We start from the raw sequence: 21,047 nt of genomic DNA, 5'->3' as shown, positions 1-21,047 counted from the left end.
AGAGGAATGTGTTTAGAGCAAAATAACCTAAGAATGATCAATGGAAATCAAAATCATTAGCCCATTAAGGTCTGGATTCAGAATCATACTCAAAATCAAAGTGGAAAATGAGAACATAGGCTGATCCAACTTCTGTGGAAATTCTTCAAGACGATTCAAAATGAGGCTCAGTAGTGTGTGTGGCCTCCACGTGCCTGTATGCACTCCCTACAACGTCTGGGCATGCTCCTGATGAGACGACGGATGGTCTCCTGAGGGATCTCCTCCCAGACCTGGATCAGGGCATCGGTCAACTCCTGGACAGTCTGTGGTGCGACATCGTGTTGGCGGATGGTACGAGACATGATGTCCCAGAGGTGCTCGATTGGATTCAGGTCTGGGGAACGTGCAGGCCAGTCCATAGCATCAATGCCCTCGACATACAGGAACTGCTGACACACTCTGGCCACATGAGGACGAGCATTGTCATGCATGAGCAGGAACCCAGGGCCCACTGCACCAGCATATGGTCTGACAATGGGTCTGATGATCTCATCCCGGTACCTAATGGCAGTCATGGTACCTCTGGCTAGCACGTAGAGGTCTGTGCGGCCCTCCAAGGATATGCCTCCCCAGACCATCACTGACCCACCGCCAAACCGGTCATGCTGGAGGATGTTGCAGGCAGCAGGACGTTCTCCACAGCGTCTCCAGACTCTCTCACGTCTGTCACATGTGTTCAGTGTGAACCTGCTCTCATCTGTGAAGAGCACAGGGTGCCAATGGCGAATCTGCCAACCAAGATGTTCTCTGGCAAAGGTCAATCGGGCTGCACGGTGTTGGGCTGTGAGCACAGGCCCCAATTGTGGACGTCGGGCCCTCATACCATCCTCATGCATTCTGTTTCTCACTGTTTGAGCAGAAACCTACACATTAGTGGCCTGTTGAAGGTCGTTTTGTAGGGCTCCGGCAGTGCTCCTCCTGTTCCTCCTTGCACAAAGGACCAGATAGCGGTCCTGCTGCGGGGTTGTTGTCCTCCTGCGGCCCCCTCCACGTCTCCTGGTGTACTGGCCTGTCTCCTGGTACCTCCTCCATGCTCTGGACACTGTGCTGGGAGACACATCAAATCTTCTTGCCACAGCACGCATTGATGTGCCATCCTGGATGAGCTGCACTACCTGAGCAACTTCTGTAGGTTGCAGATACCGCCTCATGCCAACTCTAGTGGTGACGGCACTAGCAAAATGAAAAACTAACCAAAGATCGGCCAGAAAAGATGAGGACAGGCAAATGGTCTGTGGCCACCACCTGCAAATCCATTCCTTTTATAGGGGTTGTCTTGCAAATTGTCTAATTTCCACCTGGTGGAAATTAGACAATTTACCAACAGGTGAAATTGATTCACGAATCAGTGTTGCTTCCTAACTGGACAGGTTGATATCTCAAAAGTGTGATTGACTTGGATCTGAGGTACATTGCATTGCTTATGTGTTCCCTTTATTTTTGTTGAGCAGTGTATATATAGATAGATAGATAGAAAAAAGATATATATATATATATATATATATAGATAGATAGATAGATACAAAAATATATATAGCATTTTTTTCCGAAACCGTCAATGGTGTTATATAAGTGCTCAACTAACGACGAGCAGAATATCAACACAGATACAGGATAATACATTGCAGCACAGGCCTGTTTCGTGCATGACGCACTCATCAGCTGCTATATATACAGTGCTGCTTGAAAGTTTGTGAACCCTCCAGACATGGTCACTGTTTTTGTAAAAAACATTAAAATAAGCTTATTACACATACATCCAAATCCCAATTTGTAAAGCACACCTTCCAAATAATGGACACACACACAAAAAGAGATATATTTTCATTATTTAATTCAACAAAGGTGGTTTATTTCACAAAAAACAGAAAATTTAACATGTGCAAAAGTATGTGAACCCTTGTATTAGTAGCTTGTGGCTCCTCCTTTTGCAGCCATTACTTCAACCAAACGTCTTCTGTAACCACTAACCAGTCTCTCGCATCTGCTTATGGGGCTTTTTGCCCACTCCTCCTTGCAGAACTCAGCCAGTTGAGAGAGGTTGGAGGGACATCTGGTATGTACCAACTTCTTCAGGTCTCGCCACAACATTTCAATTGGATTAAGGTCTGGACTTTGACTGGGCCAATCCAGAGTACGAATCCTCTTTCTCTGAAGCCATTCCTTTGTAGTTTTGCCGGAATGCTTTGGGTCATTGTCTTGTTGCATAATCCATTTTCGTCCGAGCTTCAACTCCCTGACTGATGGCAGGAGATTCTGGTCAAGAATTTGTTGATATGCTGGAGAATTCATGGTTCCTTGGATAATATGGAGTCGTCCAGGTCCAGAAGCAGAAAAGCAGCCCCAGACCTTCACATTTCCCCCACCATGCTTCACTGTTGGGAGGAGGTTCTTTTCTTCATATGCAGTGTTGGCTTTTCTCCAAACTTGTTGGTTTTGATTGTGACCAAATAATTCTATCTTGGACTCGTCTGTCCAGAGAATAGACTTCCAGAAGGCCTCTGGTTTGTCCAAGTGCTCTCTGGCAAAGTTGAAACGGGCAGCTTTGTTATTTTTTGAGAGCAGATGCTTCCTTCTAGCAACCCTCCCATGAATGTCACGGCTATTCAATTTTCGTCTGATTGTAGACGCATGCACATTTGTCCCAGATGCTATCAGAGAGGTCTGCAACTCTCTAGAGGTGATGTGTGGGTTGGCCTTTACCTGATTTATAATTTTTCTGGTGCTTCTGGGTGATAGTTTTGATGGGCGTCCACTTCTAGGCAGAGTTGCTGTCATGTTGAAGGCCCTACATTTGTAAATTATTTGTCTTACAGTGGATGGATGGAGCTGGAATCTTTTGGAGATGGTCTTATAGCCCTCCCCAGACTGATGGGCTGTCACTACCCTCTTCTTCATGTCCTCGGATATCATCTTTGCTCTCGGCATTGTTGATTTGTATGGGACCACAGCGGTTTGGTTGGTTTCCTCTGTCTTTGAATTAGTGCAGGCCAAACCCTTTCCCAAGGATGTCTCATTTCATTGGTCTGCTTAAATGATTAATTAAGCACCCAAATGTGTTTCACCTCAGTCTGTTACCTGCTTGACTTAACCAATGCAGCTGAGGGTTCACTTACTTTTGCACATACACTAATTCCATGTTTCATGTAGTTTTTGGGCTACTTAAACAAGTCCCATTAAACAAGTACATGCAATTGATAAACATAAATCTGACATTTCATACATAAAAACTGATGATGATAAAATAAGAAAATCATGGTAAAACAACAGAAAAATCTAAACTGCTCAAGGGGTTCACATACTTTCAAGCAGCACTGTATATATATGTTTGTTAAAAGAAACACTCAACGGTAGGAAAAAGTGCTCAACAAATAAGGAGCAAAATAATCCAGTGAGTCAAGAATATATATATTGTGGCAGGAATGAGGAAAAACACAGGAGACGAAGGCGAGTTTGATGTTTATTCCTCAACTCCAAAAACCAACTGCAGCAGGAACAACCCTGCACCGGTCAGCCCGGGAAAGTAAACCACGCCCCCAGCTCACAGTCCTGCTGGGTGAGAGGCATAGCCCCTAGTGTCCGCCACACAGCGCCCCCCCCCCCCGAACACCCAGAAGGGACTCCTGGAAAGAAAATTAGTGTCTCACTGGAGGCTTAAGCAGCCTGCCATAACGGCTGCACCGTCCCTCAGCCATAACAGTAGGTGAAACACAGTCCAAAGCCGGCTGAGAAGCAGAATGCTGAACCCGTGAAGACACTGCCGGGGTCCTGGAAGGAGGACGACCCCGACGAGGAACCTGGGCCGGAAACACAACTTCGCCTGCCACCCTGTGCGCCGGTTTAAGCCTATCAAGCGTGACACGCTCCCTACGCCCACCCACATCTAGTACAAAACCCTTAGGACCCGTCTCAAGAACCCGAAATGGGCCATCGTATGGGGGTTGGAGGGGCGAGCGGTGAGCAAAACAAAACGAGCCGACACGAGCTCCGCAGGCACGAACGACCGCGGAAAACAGTGGTGAACGGGGCCTGGAACCCGAGTGCTGTCGGACAAAAAAGGATAAACAGCCGGACGGGGTCGAGGAGCGGAACTCCCAGGCAAAATTCCCCAGGGACGCGGAGCGGCTGACCGAGCACCAGCTCAGCGGGTGACGCGTCGAGGTCCTCCTTAGGAGCCGAACGCAACCTGAGCATAACCCAAGGTAAACGATCCACCCAGTTACCATCCGAGAGCGCAACGCGCAGCGCTGCCTTGAGCGACCGGTGAAAACGTTCACACAAGCCGTTAGCCTGAGGGTGATACGCGGTAGTGCGGTGTACCTGCACACCCAAGGATCGCGCAAGTGCCGACCAGAGCTCTGACACGAACTGGGGGCCCCTGTCTGAGGCGATATCTGACGGAGTGCCGAAACGGGTGACCCAGGAGGAAAGAAAAGCGCGTGCAACATCCGAGGATGTTGTGGAGGATAGAGGGACAGCCTCTGGCCACCTGGTGGTCCGATCTATCATTGTGAGCAGGTGCGTAAAAAACCCTGTGAAGAAGGTAGAGGGCCCACCAGGTCCACATGCACGTGGTCGAAACGTCTGGCTGGGATCGGAAACGGTTCGAGGGGCGATTTAGTGTGCTGGTGGACCTTAGCGCGCTGGCACGCTACACATGCAGCTGCCCACCCCTTGACGTCCTTGCGGAGGCCAGGCCAGACGAACTTGGAACCGACCAACTTCACCGACGCCCGAACTCCAGGGTGCGAGAGGGAGTGAATCGAATCGAAAACTCGACGGCGCCAGGCCACTGGAACAACGGGGCGGGGACGGCCGGTGGAGACATCGCAGAGGAGGGCAGGACTGCCTTCCTGCATCACAGCGTCCTCTAGCTTGAGACCGGTACGCGTTGACCTAAGGGCAAGGACGTCCGGGTCGCTGGGTTGGTCGGCAGCCATAGCGGAGAAATCCACACCGAGGAGCACAGGACACACAAGCACACGCGACAGACAATCAGCAACTGGGTTGGACTTCCCGGCCACACGCTGAATGTCCGTTGTGAACTCGGAGATCGCCGCTAGGTGGCGCTGTTGACGAGCAGACCACGGCTCAGTCACCTTGGACATGGCAAAAATCAGCGGCTTATAATCCACATAAACCGTGAATGGGCGACCCTCCAGCAGGAGGCAACGGGACCGCGCCTTGCGGCGATATGCGGTGACCCAAGAAGTCAATCACCGGCAGTCCAAACTGACACTTGGCCGGGTTGACTATCAGGCCGTGTTCGTCCAGACGACGGAAAACCGGTTTCAGGTGCGCCAGGTGCTCTTCAGCTGACGGACTGGCCACTAATATGTCGTCGAGATAAACGAACACGAAAGCAAGGTCACGCAACACCGAGTCCATCAGCCTCTGAAAGGTTTGCGCTGCCCCCTTCAAGCCGAAAGGCATGCGCATGAGCTCGAAAAGCCCAAACGGGGTGATCCCTGTGGTCTTGGGCACGTCCTCTGCGCGCACGGGAACCTGATCATAGCCGCGCACCAGGTCCACCTTATAGTCCATGGGCCAGAGCCCAAAATTTCCTATTTCGGTACACTCAAGGTGGCAAAACTTACTTATAATTTTTGAAAGGATCCATGTCTGTAGATGATATTTTGGTATGATAACCATTCCTGAGTGGCAGCTGTATCACAGTTATCAGCTCATGAAGTTAACCACCCCCTAAAGTAAATTGCATTTTAGACGCTGGTGCATATCCTGGTTTAGCCTCATGGTCAGGACATTTTTCAATGTTCTATAATATTATCTTTGGTATCATTTTAAAGGGGACCTTCTTAGCTTTCATTCAAGCCCTGTTGTGGATATTTCTCACAAATATAGAGGTCACTTGAGCTCTTCAACCCGTCAATAACACACATCTTTCTGCAATGTTCGCCTAAACTATATACTTTCTTTTAGCCCTGTGGCATCTAGGAATATCAGGGACACAAAACACAAAAACTGGAATACTCACAGGACTGTAAAGATTCAGGAAATGTATAATATACCCATACTATTTCATTGTGTGAGGTGATTGTGAACCTTAAATTAGAAGGGCATTATTACTAAGAAACTAACTAGACCAAAGCCAGTTAGTCCATGGGTCAGACCAGATATCGATATCACCCAAGGTGACACAACTTCACTGGTGCCATTTTATTTGGTACACTAACAGAAGTAAAATAATACATGATAACCTTTCCAAATGAGCAGCTATTTCATTTTTCTTTCAGGAAACCTGTTCCTGTGCCTCTCACGATTGTGTATTTGCCCAGATTTTTACAAATATAGCATTTCAACACCCCTGGTACTGATTAGCCTAGCTTAAACTCTGGGACAGTTCTTAGTTGGCCAACAACCAAGGATAACCAGTACTGTGTACTTCCATTCATTGTGCTAACCTAGGCTAACGTGCAGCCAGATAGCTTTCTACTAAACACATATAGAGGAAACTGGTATCTATCTTCTTATCTCACTCTGGAGAAGATTGTAAGCTAATTTCCCATAATGTTAGCATGTTCTTTTAATGTATATGTTAATATGATTAGTTAAAGTGGCTACGAGGAACTTTCATCTTGTGTTGATTTTAGCGGCCTCATGTGGACAAAATATAGCTGTTGCATAGCAACTAGGTAATGTATCTATTTGTGGCTATGTAAGATAAATAATGGTAATATGACGCTGGTGAAGCAAAGTAAACTTTGTTTTAGTAGTGTTCATACACCTAAGTCACATGTATTTGTTTGTATGTGGCAGGTGAAAACTGACTGAATATGGCCACTGGTGAACAAGCAAGTTTTTACCCAATACCAAAGCGCCCACGGGTGGAGTGCATTATCCACTGTTCTGATGATACAGATAAGCTGGTTTCACTACAAAGTGTCGACTCATGGAGAACTCTGCTCAGGGCAGCTCAGATACGAAATCATGCACCAGTTTTGAAACTGGCAAAAGACATTCCTGAGGGACAGATTCCAGCAATCTACTACCACAGAAAGTGTCGCAGTACGTTCACTATGAAGAAGATTCTTGATGGCCTCCTTGCAAAAGAAAAGAAAAGTTGTGTCTTTGCTGAAGAGAAACAATCTAAGAGAGTAGCTCGACATGCTCCAAGTACATCTAGGACTTATGATGCAGAGTGCATATTTTGTCAGAAAAACAGCAAATATTCCAAGAGACAGAATACGAGAGAAGTACTGGTGCAGTGTCGAGAACTGCGAGCTGATGCAAAGATCAGGAGTGCAGCCACAAAGAAAAGGGACAGCAGAATCCTTGCCATTGTGAGTAGAGACCTTGTAGCAGCTGAAGGGCACTACCACAGGTCATGCTATAGACTTTACACCAAAGAAGAGGTTTCCAAAGGAGAGGTTGCCAGCAATGAAGATGATGATGCTGCAGCCCAGTATGAAGCTGCTGTGAATAAGGCATACAATGAGCTGTTCCTCTTCATCAGGATGGAGCTTTTTGGCAATCCTCAAGTGATGACAATGACTGATCTCTCTTCTAGACTGGTAGCTTCAATGAACTCCCAAGGCATTGCCCAAGTCAAGGAATCAACCAAGAAGCACATAAGGCGAAACCTGGAGAGTGAGTTTGCTGGAGCCTTGCAGATATTCCCTGATGAGAAAGGAAAATTCCTCCTCTATCCCGATAACTTGTCCACGAGGGAACTTGCCAAAGAAAATCAGTCTCTCAAAAGGGAGCTGCAGACCCTGAAAAGTGTCAGTGCACAAGATGTTATAGCCAAAGCAGCCATCAAATTGAGAGCAGACATTAAAAGTCAAGATGTTCCTCAAACCTGGCCGCCTGAAGTCAAACCAGAAGCAGAATGTCCTACCATTCCAGAGTCGCTCATTATCTTCCTGTACTCTCTACTCACAGGCTCAAATGATCCTGATCATGCATCCCAGAGAGTGCAGTGCCTTCTGCAGTCATTTGGCCATGACATAGTATATGCAGTGACATGTGGAAATACCAAGCCTTCCAAGCACATTGTTCTGCCATTCAGTGTCAAATCGTTGACAGGAAATGTAGAGTTGATAAACATCCTCACAGTGTGGATGTCACTTGGTCACAGTGTGTCCTATTCAGAGATGGAAGAGATCAACACTGCCCTGTGTCTCCAGAAACTCTCATCATCAGGGAGTGGCATTGCCCTTCCAGCTAACATCCATCCTGGCATATTCACAACTTTAGCCTGGGACAATATCGACCGTCTTGAAGAAACTGTCAGTGGTGAGGGAACATCTCACAGAGTCAATGGGATTGCTGTGCAAGCAAAGCCAGTCAACCCACTTCCTGTCCAACCCATGCCCACTGTTCCCAAAACAAAGAAGAGAAGCATTGATGGACCCCCACCAATGTTACCAACTTACAATGCTGGACAACGAGTAGGGCCACCACAAAGCAAAAAGTCAGATGCCGATACTGCAGCCAATACTAAGCTTGCCAGAGAGAAAAACCTTCTTTGGGTCCTAGCACGCATGTCACAACAAGAAGAACAGTCAGTCAGCAGCTGGACAGGCTTCAACATCCTGACTCGAGGAGAGATGACGGTCATCCCCGACAATATAGGCTATCTGCCTACCATCAATGCTCCAGCGACACAAATGTCTACTGTCAACGAGGTGCTTAACCAGTCACTGAGCATCATGCAGTGCTTAGGCCTGAGGAAGATTGTCTGTGTCTTTGACCAAGCCCTGTATGCAAAGGCTGTCGAGATCACATGGAAACACTATGACAAGTTCCATGATATCATCGTTAGGCTTGGGGTATTCCACACCATCTGCACACTGCTGGCAATAATAGGAAAGCGTTTCCAAGATGCTGGACTCAAAGACCTCTGCATTGAGTCTGGCATGATTGCAGAAGGCTCAATTGCTGGTGTTATGGATGGCCGCAAGTACAACAGGGCAGTGCGACTACACAAGCTCCTGTATGAGGCTCTCATGCGACTGACCTTGAATGGTTTCCTGTCCTGGTTGGAAGAAACTCACAGGAATGACATGGTTCACCTGAATGTGACACTGAAGACCATTGACAGCCTTGGGAAAGAAGTCTCACAACATGCTTTGAAGGAGGTCCTCGAGAACAGCTCTTGTACACGCATCATGGATCTATTTGAAGTCTACCGTGAGTTCCTTAGAGGTGGAAACGGCAGCCTCTCGAACTTCTGGATGTCCTATTTGGACATGGTTGAAATCTTGTTGGGGCTCATCCGAGCATCCAGAGAGGGAGACTGGATGCTACACTTGGCTAGCATTCGAGCAATGATCCCATGGTGCTTTGCTTATGACAGGATGAATTATGCACGCTACCTACCCTTCTACTACGCCCAGATGTCTGAGCTGCCCATCACACACCCAGATGTGTACACAGAATTCATGGAAGGAGGCTTCTCAGTCCAACTGGGCTCCACCAATCCCTTTGGCCGAATCCCTGTTGACCAAGCTATAGAAGAAACGGTGAACAAAGACACCCAAACAGCTGGAGGGACAAAGGGATTCAGCTTGAAGCCAGGAGCTGTGACCAAATATTATCTCACAGCTGAGTATAGAAGCATGTACCTCAGACAGCTGAGAGACCTGACAGGTCAAGGCAGGTGCAAATGGTCTCATCCAGATCTACAGAGTCCAAGGATCAAGAGAGATGAAGCAGATGTCCAGTCTCTCATGGACCTTATGGAGAATAACTGGCTCAATCCTATGTCCCCTGATGAGATTGATTTGGTTAGCCTCTCCACTGGCAACATGGCTCCACCTGATGTGACCATAGATCTCTCGAGAGCTCTTGAGAAAGGAGAAGAGGCCTACCAAGCATTCCAGTAAACAAGGTTAGATGCAGACCCACCACCTGTGAAATTCCACGACAAGATGACCAAGCAAAGTCTGAAAACATTCTCCAATGTCAGCACAAAACAAGCTCATGGAAAGAAAGCACAGGATGTGGTTCTGAAGGCAGATAGAAACCTTTTCAGCCACATGATCCTGGTGGCTGAAAGCAGGAAGGTGAATCTGAAGGATGTCCTTGCCTACCCATTGGGCCCACTACCATGGGCACTGGCAAATGCTGATGGGTCCTTACGAAAAACAAACAAGGCTGCACTTGCCAGAGAGCTTGAAAAGAATGTATCTCCTGCAGAAGACATCCCAATCCCATCTACTTCCATCATTGATGGGATGAGCCTGGTCCAAAAAATGAATGGCAACAACAAAACCTTTGCACAGGTGGCGGAGTCAGCCTTGACCCAGGTCCTCCATGAGGGAGCACAGAGTGGGAGGATTGATGTTGTTTTTTATGTCTATCACCAGACTTCGATCAAAGATGCTGAACGACTGAACCGGGGTGGAGACATCACTCTCCAGTACAAGAATCTTGCAGGGGGACACCACGTCCAGCAGTGGAGAAAATTTCTGTGCAGTTCCTCCAACAAGACCAGTCTCATCAAGTTTCTGGTGGAAGAGTGGAAACTCCCACGATACAGAGCTATGCTGCATGGCAAGGTGTTGTACATGACCTGTGAGGAAACCTGCTACAAGTTGACAGAAGATGGGTGTGAGGAAGCAGCAGAACTGCATTCCACACATGAAGAAGCTGACACCCGTCTGCTCCTGCATGCATTGCATGCAGCAAATGCGGGCTCAAAGTCAGTTATCATCACAGCTGAGGACACTGATGTCATGGTGCTTTGTCTTGGCTTCCAGAAGGACATCACCTGTCCCATCTACCAGAAGTGTGGGACTCAGAACCGCACACGGTTTGTCGACATCACCAAACTGGCAAGTTCACTTGGAGACAGCATCTGTGACAGCCTAATTGGCTTACATGCCTTCACAGGCTGCGACACTGTCAGTGCATTCACTGGTCGAGGGAAGCTGAATGCCCTGAAGATAGTGAGAAAGCACACTTCCTGCCAAGAGACTTTTAGTCAACTGGGACAGACATGGAATGTGAGTGATGAGCTGTTCCAGAAAATTGAGCAGTTCACCTGTCGGATGTATGTTGCTAATAGCAGCACTGCCGAGGTGAACAAACTGCGTTACCAGCTCTTCTGCACCAAAAGGGGAGAGGTTGAGTCCAGCCAGCTGCCACCATGTAGAGACTGTCTCTTTATCCATGTTCAACGAGCCAACTATCAGGCAGCAATATGGAAGTGCTGTCTGCAGGCTAACCCTGTGGTGCCAAGCCCTACTGAGTATGGATGGACAGACGATGAAGGCAAGCTGGCCATTTACTGGATGCGCTCCCCACCTGCACCAGATGTGGTCTTGGAAATGCTAACATGCAAGTGTGTGCATTCATGCAAAATGCCAAGCTGCATGTGCCTGTCAAATGGACTTCCGTGCACAGACATGTGCAGGTTACAGACCTGCAGTAACCAAAAACAGCAGGATGGTCCAGAACTGGACTTTGAACTTGGGGAGTCAGATGATGAGAGAAACAAGCAGTTTGATGAATGACAGTGTGATGATTCTGATGGTATTACTGTGGTAGTAGTCTATTGATGCACAGGATGTTGATTCTGGACTTGGTTACCCAGAGCTTGATAACAATAATGTAACCATATTCACATATTCCCATTACCCTACCCATTACCATTACATATACCCACTAATGATATGGGATTACATGTATCATTGACTAAGTATATGTAAATGTCAATGTTGTTTAAAATATTAAAATAGTTCATTACCTCACTATGGTATTCCTTTTTATCATGTATTTTGATTGTGTATTTAAACAAATGTATAGAGACCAGTTTGTGACCTAACTGGCTTTGGTCTAGTTCTCATTTAAGGCTCACAATCACCTCACACAATGAAATAGTATGGGTATATTATACATTTCCTGAATCTTTACAGTCCTGTGAGTATTCCAGTTTTTGTGTTTTGTGTCCCTGATATTCCTAGATGCCACAGGGCTAAAAGAAAGTATATAGTTTAGGCGAACATTGCAGAAAGATGTGTGTTATTGACGGGTTGAAGAGCTCAAGTGACCTCTATATTTGTGAGAAATATCCACAACAGGGCTTGAATGAAAGCTAAGAAGGTCCCCTTTAAAATGATACCAAAGACAATATTATAGAACATTGAAAAATGTCCTGACCATGAGGCTAAACCAGCATATGCACCAGCGTCTAAAATGCAATTTAGTTTAGCGGGTGGTTAACTTCATGAGCTGATAACTGTGATACAGCTGCCACTCAGGAATGGTTATCATACCAAAATATCATCTACAGACATGGATCCTTTCAAAAATTATAAGTAAGTTTTGCCACCTTGAGTGTACCGAAATATCGTCTGGCCCATGGACTATTAGAGAAAATAGTGGTACCTGCCAGGCGCATGGAAAAGTCCTATATGTGTGGGATGGGATAGCGGTCAATGGCGGTGACGTTGTTCAGGCGGCGAAAATCGCCGCAAGGCCGCCACGACCCATCCGCCTTGGGCACCATGTGAAGCGGCGAGGCCCACGGGCTGTTGGAACGCCTCACTATACCCAGACGCTCCATGATGGCGAACTCCTCCTTAGCTGGAGCCCATTTTACCGCGTCGAGGCGCCGCGCGCGCGCAAAAACTGGCGGTCCCAGAGTGGGAATGAAATGTTATACCCCGTGTTTAGTAACCGCGGTGGAAAAGGCAGGCGTAGTCACCGATGGAAAATCCGCCAGCAAACGCTGAAAAACATCCCCTAATGCTAAAAAGTTAGCGTGTGTTAACGGCCCGGCTCCCCCTGTCTCGCACGGAACAGTGGCGGCGGTTTGCAACATCAACCAGCAGACCATTAGCACACAGAAAATCCGCGCCGATAATAGGAACAGTAATGGCGGCCACTACAAAGTCCCACTCAAAATGGCGCCCGTGGAAGCAAACAGTCACCAACCTTGTGCCAAACGTCGGCAGTCACCAGCGGCCAGACACGGGGAGTTAGCCAAAGCCGCGCGCACAGGAGACGGGAGCTGGCGCAGGCAAACGTACGGGAAAAGGAGCCGACCTTCATCTGAGCCTAGCAGCGACAGCATATTGTCCATGAGATCCACAGCCGTCCCGTCGCCCAAACCGGATGGGGAAAGGATTCTATCTGCCCTCTCTGCGGTAGATAGGCTGTACCTCCGGAGCAGAAGATGTTTGAGGGCGACGTATTTATCGTGTTGCGGAGGGGCGCGCAACAGCTGCATGGCCCGGCGTGTGGACTGCTGGTCCAGCGCAGCGACGACCAAATAGTATCTGGAGTCGTCCGCGGAGATTCCACGCAGGTGGAACAGCGCCTCGACATGCTGGAACCACGAGGCCGGGTCGCTCTGCCAGAACTCTGGGAGTTTCACGAGAGTTGGGGCGGCGTGGCCTAAGTGGATTCACACTCCTCTTCTGCTCCAAACATGTTCAATTCGGGGTCACCAATGTGGCAGGAATGAGGAAAAACACAGGAGACGAAGGCGAGTTTGATGTTTATTCCTCAACTGCAGCAGGAACAACCCTGCACCGGCGAGCCCGGGAACGTAAACCACGCCCCAGCTCACAGTCCTGCTGGGTGAGAGGCATAGCCCCTAGTGTCCGCCACTATATATATATATATATATATATATATATATATATATTCCGCTCCTCATTAGTCGAGCACTCAACACCATTGACGGTTTCGGAAAAAAACGCTATGTATGTATGTATGTATATACTATATATATATATATATATATATATATATATATATATATATATATATATATATATATATATATATATATATGTGTGTGTGTGTGTGTGTGTGTGTGTGTGTGTGTGTGGTTTGGCTTGACCAATCTTTCTTATGCACCCATTACTATTTTAGCCAGGAGGGAGCCATAAAACAGAATAAAATACATTGAACTGTCGCGCGTCCCTACAGACACAATTGGCCGTGTCTGCGGGTGGGAAGCTGGATGTGGGTATGCGTCCTGGTCGCTGCACTCATGCCTCCTCTGGTCGGTTGGGGCACCTGTTCAGGGGGGAGGGGGAACTGGGGGGAATAGCGTGCTACGTCCCCCTGGTGAAACTCCTCACTGTCAGGTGAAAAGAAGTTGCTGGCGACTCCACATGTATCAGAAGAAGCATGTGGTAGTCTGCAGCCCTCCCCGGCTCAGCGGAGGGGGTGGAGCAGCGACCGGAACGACTTGGAAGAATGGGGTAGTTGGCCAAGTACAATTGCGGAGAAAAAGGGGGAGAAAATGCATTGTAATAGAATCAAATACACTGCAAGAGAAAGTGCACACATTATCTGAAGCAGACAGAGTATATGCAGTATTCAGAGGACGCTCACCCTGACGGACAGCAGTGCAGGTATGGCCATCACAATGTGATGTAATGCTGTAGCTCAGGGACCCCGAGGACCTGAGGGGACCCATGGGCAGGTGTTGATATGTGGATGCAGTGTCCAAGCTGCTTTTGTCCCTGTAGCTGCCAATAAAAGTGGGTGGAGCGTACAGGGGCAGGCTGGACCTCCCCCTGCTGGGACCCCCTCCTCCTCCTCCTCCTCCTCCTCTCTGGCTGTCCCCACTGGATGGTGGCAGAGTGGAGGGGGAGATGCGGCGCTCTGACTTGAGGTACAGACTGTTGTGGATCTCCTTGAAGATTCGCACCTGAAAGGTAGGGTGTATTGGGTTGTTGAGTTTGAGGGAGGGAGGTTAAAACAAAACAGCTTCATCGCTTGTTTTAAAAAATATATACACATATCAGCCAAAACATTAAAACCACTGATAGGTAAGTGAATAACACTGATTCTATCACATTACAATAGCACCTGTCAAGGGGTGGGATATATTAGGCAGCAAGTGAACAGTCAGTTCTTGAAGTTGATGTGTTGGAAGCAGGAAAAATGGGCAAGCATAAGGATCTGAGCGACTTTGACAAGGGCCAAATTGTGATGGATAGTTAACTGAGTCAGAGCATCTGCAAAACGACAGGTCTTGTGGGGTGTTCCCAGCATGCAGTGGTCAGTATTTACCAATAGTGGTCCAAGGAAGGACTACTGGTGAACTGGCAACAGGGTCATGAGCGTCCAAGGCTCAATGATGGGTGTGGGGAGCAATGACGGAGCGATGCCCGTCTGGTCCGATCCCACAGAAGAGCTACTGTAGCTCAGCTTGCTGAAAAAATTAAAGCTGCCTATGATAGACAGGTGTCAGGACACACAGTGCAGCACAGCTTGATGCGTATGGGGCTGCGTAGCCGCAGACCAGTCAGAGTGCCCATGATGACCCCTGTCCACTGCCAAAAGTGTCTACAATGGGCACGTGAATGTCAAAACTGGACCATGCAGCAATGGAAGAAGGTGGCCTCACATTTTGTTTTACATCATGTGGATGGCCGGGTGCGTGTGCATCATTTACCTGGGAAGAGATGGCACCAGGATGCACTATGGGAAGAAGGCAAGCCGGCAGAGGCAGTGTGATGCTCTGGGCAATGTTCTGCTGGGAAACTTTGGGTCCAGGCATTCATGTGGATCTTACTTTGACATGTGCCACCTACCCAAACATTGCTGCAGACCAAGCACACCCCCTTATGGCAACGGTATTCCCTGATAGCAGTGGCCTCTTTCAGCAGGATAATGTGTCCTGCCACACTGGAAAATTTGTTCAGGAATGGTTTGAGGAACACGACAAAGAGTTCAAGGTGTTGCTTTGGCCTCCAAATTCCCCAGATCTCAGTACGATCGAGCATCTGTGGGATGTACTGGAGAAACAAATTCAATCCATGGAGGCCCCACCTCACAACTTACAGAACTTAAAGGATCCGCTGTTAACATCTTGGTGCCGGATACCAGAGGACACCTTCAGAGGTCTTGTGGAGTCCATGGCTCAATGGGTCAGAGCTGTTTTTGTGGCAGGAGGGGGACCTACCCATATTAGGCAGGTTGTTTTAAGGTTTTGGCTGATTGGTGTATATATTAGAATTCAAGAATATAAGATTTCCTCAATGCTGTATCAATGTACCCTTCTCCGCGTGCTGCAGCCAGTCCCTGTATTGCGTGAGCTCTTTCTCCGACTGAATTTAACACAACACTTTTCCAGGACATACTCAAAATGGCTGCCAATGGTGGCAGTGAAATCACATTTTAACAAAAGGTTCTGTTCCATTCTGCTCTACTCTGTTCCTTTTTTATTCTAGTCTATTGTACTGTACCGCTCCCAACCTGGCAGATGGTGATGATGACAACGGGGAGGACGAAGACAGCCAACGTCATCCAAGTCACATAGGCCTTCAGACCCCAGGTTTCAGCAAAGTTTCCCCAACACTCATAAATCCCCGGGGCCACCTCCGAACGAGAGAAGATGAATGCCTGTCAGAGAAAGGGTAGAGGAGAGGATGGGAAAATGAAAAGTGATATAGGGGTGGAGTGATCCAATGTGTGTGTGTGTATGTGGTCATGCGTGTTTTTATGTATGAGTCTGCACATCTTTAATTATTAATCCTTAAGGCATAAACCTCTGGAAAGCCAGTATATTAAATCTCCCAGCACACTATAACCTTCAGTATATCAAACCCTTACACACATTCATGTGTTTTCCCCTCTCTCTCTCACTCTCTCTCTCTCTCTCTCTCCCCCTCCCTCCCTCCCAGTACCTGGGGCAGACTCAGCAGCAGAGACAGCCCCCAAGCCAGCAGTATGAATGTGTTCCAACGCTGAGTGGCCCCGCTGCGGTACGCCTGCAGGGGACAGCAGATGGCGTAGTGGCGGTCAATCGTCATGGCGACGATCATATAGGAAGAAGCGAACATGCCAAGGACCTGGAGATATTTCACCAGGCGGCACAGGATGTCAGGTCCAGGGAAGCGCCCTTGGACATCCCACACCAGCTGAGGTAGCACCTGAGGGAGAGGAGGGTGAAGTGAGACAGTCAGAAGGAAGGATCGTTTCAGTACTTTGATTTAAGTATTTAAAGAAGGCAAGTTGTATGTGTGTGTGTGTGTGTGTGTGTGTGTGGGAGGTAATTTGCTTTCCATTTGTCAAACTGGGGCAAATATGTGAGGCTTCACTGACAAGGTACTTTATTGAGTCAAATTGCGGATGTGATGTATGTGATAATTTGCATACTGAGCGGGAAAGCAAAATCCGATCATAAGTAGTCACTGGAGATGCATGATGAGATGCATGTCAATAACAGATGTAAACAAAATCCGTCACAGATACAATCTGGATATATCTGGGCACAAGAATCCAGCTCTACAAAGGGCCTTTGAGTCTTTTATTGGTCTGTGCATGTACATGAACAGGCAATGTATAATCTACCTTTGTGAATGCATTGCTATTACAAAAGTTTTTGAGGAAAAAGTATGACTTTTAAGACTCGAGTTAGGTGTAGAACTGGGGTTACAATCAGGAGTTACATACATGTGGTCTGGTGTGTTCATGTATGCCTGTATGTCTTCTTGGGAACAGAACTGCAACTGTATGGTGTGTATGGTACGTGTGCACACGAGCATACGCGTGTGTCTTTGGTTGTGTCCAGTACCTGAAACAGGGCCACGACCAGGTCAGCCAGGCAGAGATTAAGCATGAACTGGTGGAGTGGGGTGTGGTGTCGCCACCGCCTCAGCAACACCACCAACACGAGCCCGTTGCCTAGGAGAGCCATCACCAAGATCAGCGCCAGCACCACCACCTCACCCACTGCCAGCAGGGCATCGCGCTCACGCTCGGTAGCATTGGTGACCACCGGGGTCTCGGACACCACAGATGAATTATGGGACAGATATGAGTCTGTTACCAGGGGGACAGACATCATGCCTGAGGATGTGAGGATAGGGAGGTGAAGTGAGTAGGGGAGAAAAAAAAGAATGGAGGTAACGCAGAAGGAGGAAAGATGGGGGACAGGAGAGCTTTACGTCCTTTTTATCAAACATGGCAAGTTTTGCAGTTTTGAAACATTTAAGGTATGCTTTTAAGAATGGGAATCTGCAGGTACCTTCCGATTCGATTCAACAAAAATATCTTACTGCCGAGTTGATACGCATGTCAATATTATAAATATTGCAATTCAATATTACGTGCTTTTTTAAGGCTCTATCCCCTTATCAACAGTAAAACATGAAAACTGCAATAATCCAGAAGAAACTGTATGCAAAAAAGGCGTTTAAGCCCCATAGGTAACAAAAGCTTAAAACCTACCTTGACTAGACATTCAAACAGCTCAAATTCAAACATTCAGAGATGCAGAAATCAGTACTTCAAATCTCTTCACAGCACCTGTTAAAATGTGCCTCACCATTGTAATTCAGGGGAAATGCTGCTCTATTAAAATCATCACAGCTTAATTTTGTGATTTTGCACTGAATTGATTCTTGCCCCGACCGCTAATATGCAAATAAAATGATGGTCCATGACGGTGGCAAATCGACATGAAACAGCTCTCAAATACACCAATACAGGAATGATTACGATCTGGTTCCTTTGTGGCAAGAAGGAAACAGGACCCCAGATTTCAGAAGCGTAGCATTATTTTTCCAGGCGGATTCTAGAACCAAAGTGAGATTAATCTGGATAAGATTCTGATAAAGAAATATAACCACTTTGCTCTCTTCCTCACCATTTTACTATGATCTGATATGAAACATGTTGAAAATAAAAGGTTCAGCATTTAAAAGGAGCATCAATTACATTGGTCATCACAGACTGTTTGATGTAAAGGGCCACTCATCATGCTGTTTGATGCAGAACCAGGAGTGGGGCATCAAAGAGTTACTAAGAAAGGCTCTATGTAATACCGGAAATGGTTTCTTCTTAAGTGTTGCCTACAATTTTGTGAAGAGCCACATATATAATCATTGCTCTCACTCTTTGCATTGTGGGTACAATGGAGTGGTTTTGAGAGAGAAAGTATCCGTCTTCTTGTTTACTGACTGTCAGTTAGCATGTAATGTTGATCACCCAAAGTTGGTTAATGAGCTTTGACTTTTCTGGGTCCTGCCCATTAATGCCTAGATTGGCACTGGGTAAATAGTCACACACAAGAGGCCTCGCTGCATGCCTCTCTGATTGAGTGTGTCTGTGTGTGTGTCTCTGTGTGCAGTGAATTGTTGAAGTGTGTGAATCATTACAAACATGCTATAGATTTTATTGTTTTCCGGAATTAATGTGCTCACACAGGCTTGAGGTTAAACACAAGTGCTGTTGAACCCCTATTAACCTCAGTTGTGAGCTGTGTTGTGTGTGTGTGTGAGTGAGTGAGAGAGAGAGAGAGAAAGAGAGAGAGAGAGAGAGAGAGAGAGAGAGAGACTTTTTTTAATCTTTAACCAAGTCTTTAATGGTCCAATTTTTCATTCACATTAAAATAACAGTAGTATTAACACAGATACTCATATTATTGAACAACAATCCCCATACACAGCAAAAACAAAAGATACAGACCTTCCCTTTTTCAGAAATTAAGAAGTAATTGCTTCCACTTCCATTGTGGGAGGATGGCTGCGCGAATTCACATTTGCAGTGGCCTCAACCAGTACCGGTGTGGGAAGATGGCGGTGCGAACTTACGTTTGCGGCGGCCTCACCCAGTACTGCTCATGCAGTGTCTTTGTCCACATCTGCATCTAAGTTTGTGTTTTCGTTTGATGGCTGGGAGAGCTGGCACTGGATCAGCTAGGAGAGCTTGGTCTGCTGCATCCTGTGGGCCCAGGGACCATGGCCCCGCGTGGAGCTGCATCCAAGGAGGAAACACCGAAGTCGGTCTGACAGGATGCGGAAGTGGGGCAAGCTAAGCTAACTGCTAGCTCATGCAGACCAGCAGTTCCAATAACATAGACGGCTGTCTGGTAGCAGCCTCGAATAGCATTGACTGTATTTTTGGTGTCGTCATGTGGAGTGTGGGCAGGTGTGTCAAAGGTGTCAGGCTGGGAGAGCTGGCGTTGGATCAGCTGGGGGAGCCTGGTCTGCCGCGTCCGGTGGGCCCAGGGACCACGGCCCTGCTTGAAGCTCTGCCTGAGTAGGAAACATCGAGAGCGGTCTGACAGGATGCAGAAGCGGGGCAGGCTAAGCTAACTGCTGGCTCATGCAGACCAGCAGTCCGACAGTCATCCTGCTGTTCGCTCTCTTGGACAGTGATTTTTATATATATACACTACCGTTCAAAAGTTTGGGATCACCCAAACAATTTTGTGTTTTCCATGAAAAGTCACACTTATTCACCACCATATGTTGTGAAATGAATAGAAAATAGAGTCAAGACATTGACAAGGTTAGAAATAATGATTTGTATTTGAAATAAGATTTTTTTTACATCAAACTTTGCTTTCGTCAAAGAATCCTCCATTTGCAGCAATTACAGCATTGCAGACCTTTGGCATTCTAGCTGTTAATTTGTTGAGGTAATCTGGAGAAATTGCACCCCACGCTTCCAGAAGCAGCTCCCACAAGTTGGATTGGTTGGATGGGCACTTCTTTGAGCAGATTGAGTTTCTGGAGCATCACATTTGTGGGGTCAATTAAACGCTCAAAATGGCCAGAAAAAGAGAACTTTCATCTGAAACTCGACAGTCTATTCTTGTTCTTAGAAATGAAGGCTATTCCATGCGAGAAATTGCTAAGAAATTGAAGATTTCCTACACCGGTGTGTACTACTCCCTTCAGAGGACAGCACAAACAGGCTCTAACCAGAGTAGAAAAAGAAGTGGGAGGCCGCGTTGCACAACTGAGCAAGAAGATAAGTACATTAGAGTCTCTAGTTTGAGAAACAGACGCCTCACAGGTCCCCAACTGGCATCTTCATTAAATAGTACCTGTTAGAGCCTGTTTGTGCTGTCCTCTGAAGGGAGTAGTACACACCGGTGTAGGAAATCTTCAATTTCTTAGCAATTTCTCGCATGGAATAGCCTTCATTTCTAAGAACAAGAATAGACTGTCGAGTTTCAGATGAAAGTTCTCTTTTTCTGGCCATTTTGAGCGTTTAATTGACCCCACAAATGTGATGCTCCAGAAACTCAATCTGCTCAAAGAAGTGCCCATCCAACCAAT

At 47.1% G+C, this 21,047-nt stretch overlaps 1 protein-coding gene across 1 annotated transcript in view; it reads right to left on the bottom strand.

The window, feature by feature from the left end:
• Positions 1–17,821, bottom strand: part of avpr2ab (arginine vasopressin receptor 2a, duplicate b) — a 21,891-nt gene extending 4,070 nt beyond the window's left edge. The window contains exons 1-4 of the mRNA XM_056298998.1: positions 17,552–17,821; positions 16,662–16,907; positions 16,231–16,377; positions 14,359–14,677 (exon numbers count right to left, since the gene is read on the bottom strand). Of these exons, the coding sequence (XP_056154973.1) occupies positions 14,359–14,677; positions 16,231–16,377; positions 16,662–16,907; positions 17,552–17,821 (982 nt within the window). The remainder of the gene's footprint in view (positions 1–14,358; positions 14,678–16,230; positions 16,378–16,661; positions 16,908–17,551) is intronic.
• Positions 17,822–21,047: the final 3,226 nt, after the last annotated feature.

The sequence above is a fragment of the Lampris incognitus genome, chromosome 2, assembly GCF_029633865.1.
Source record: "Lampris incognitus isolate fLamInc1 chromosome 2, fLamInc1.hap2, whole genome shotgun sequence".
Taxonomy (NCBI): Eukaryota; Metazoa; Chordata; class Actinopteri; order Lampriformes; family Lampridae; genus Lampris; species Lampris incognitus.
Note: the sequence above shows the minus strand (reverse complement) of the source record. Positions and strands in the feature narration are given on the sequence as shown.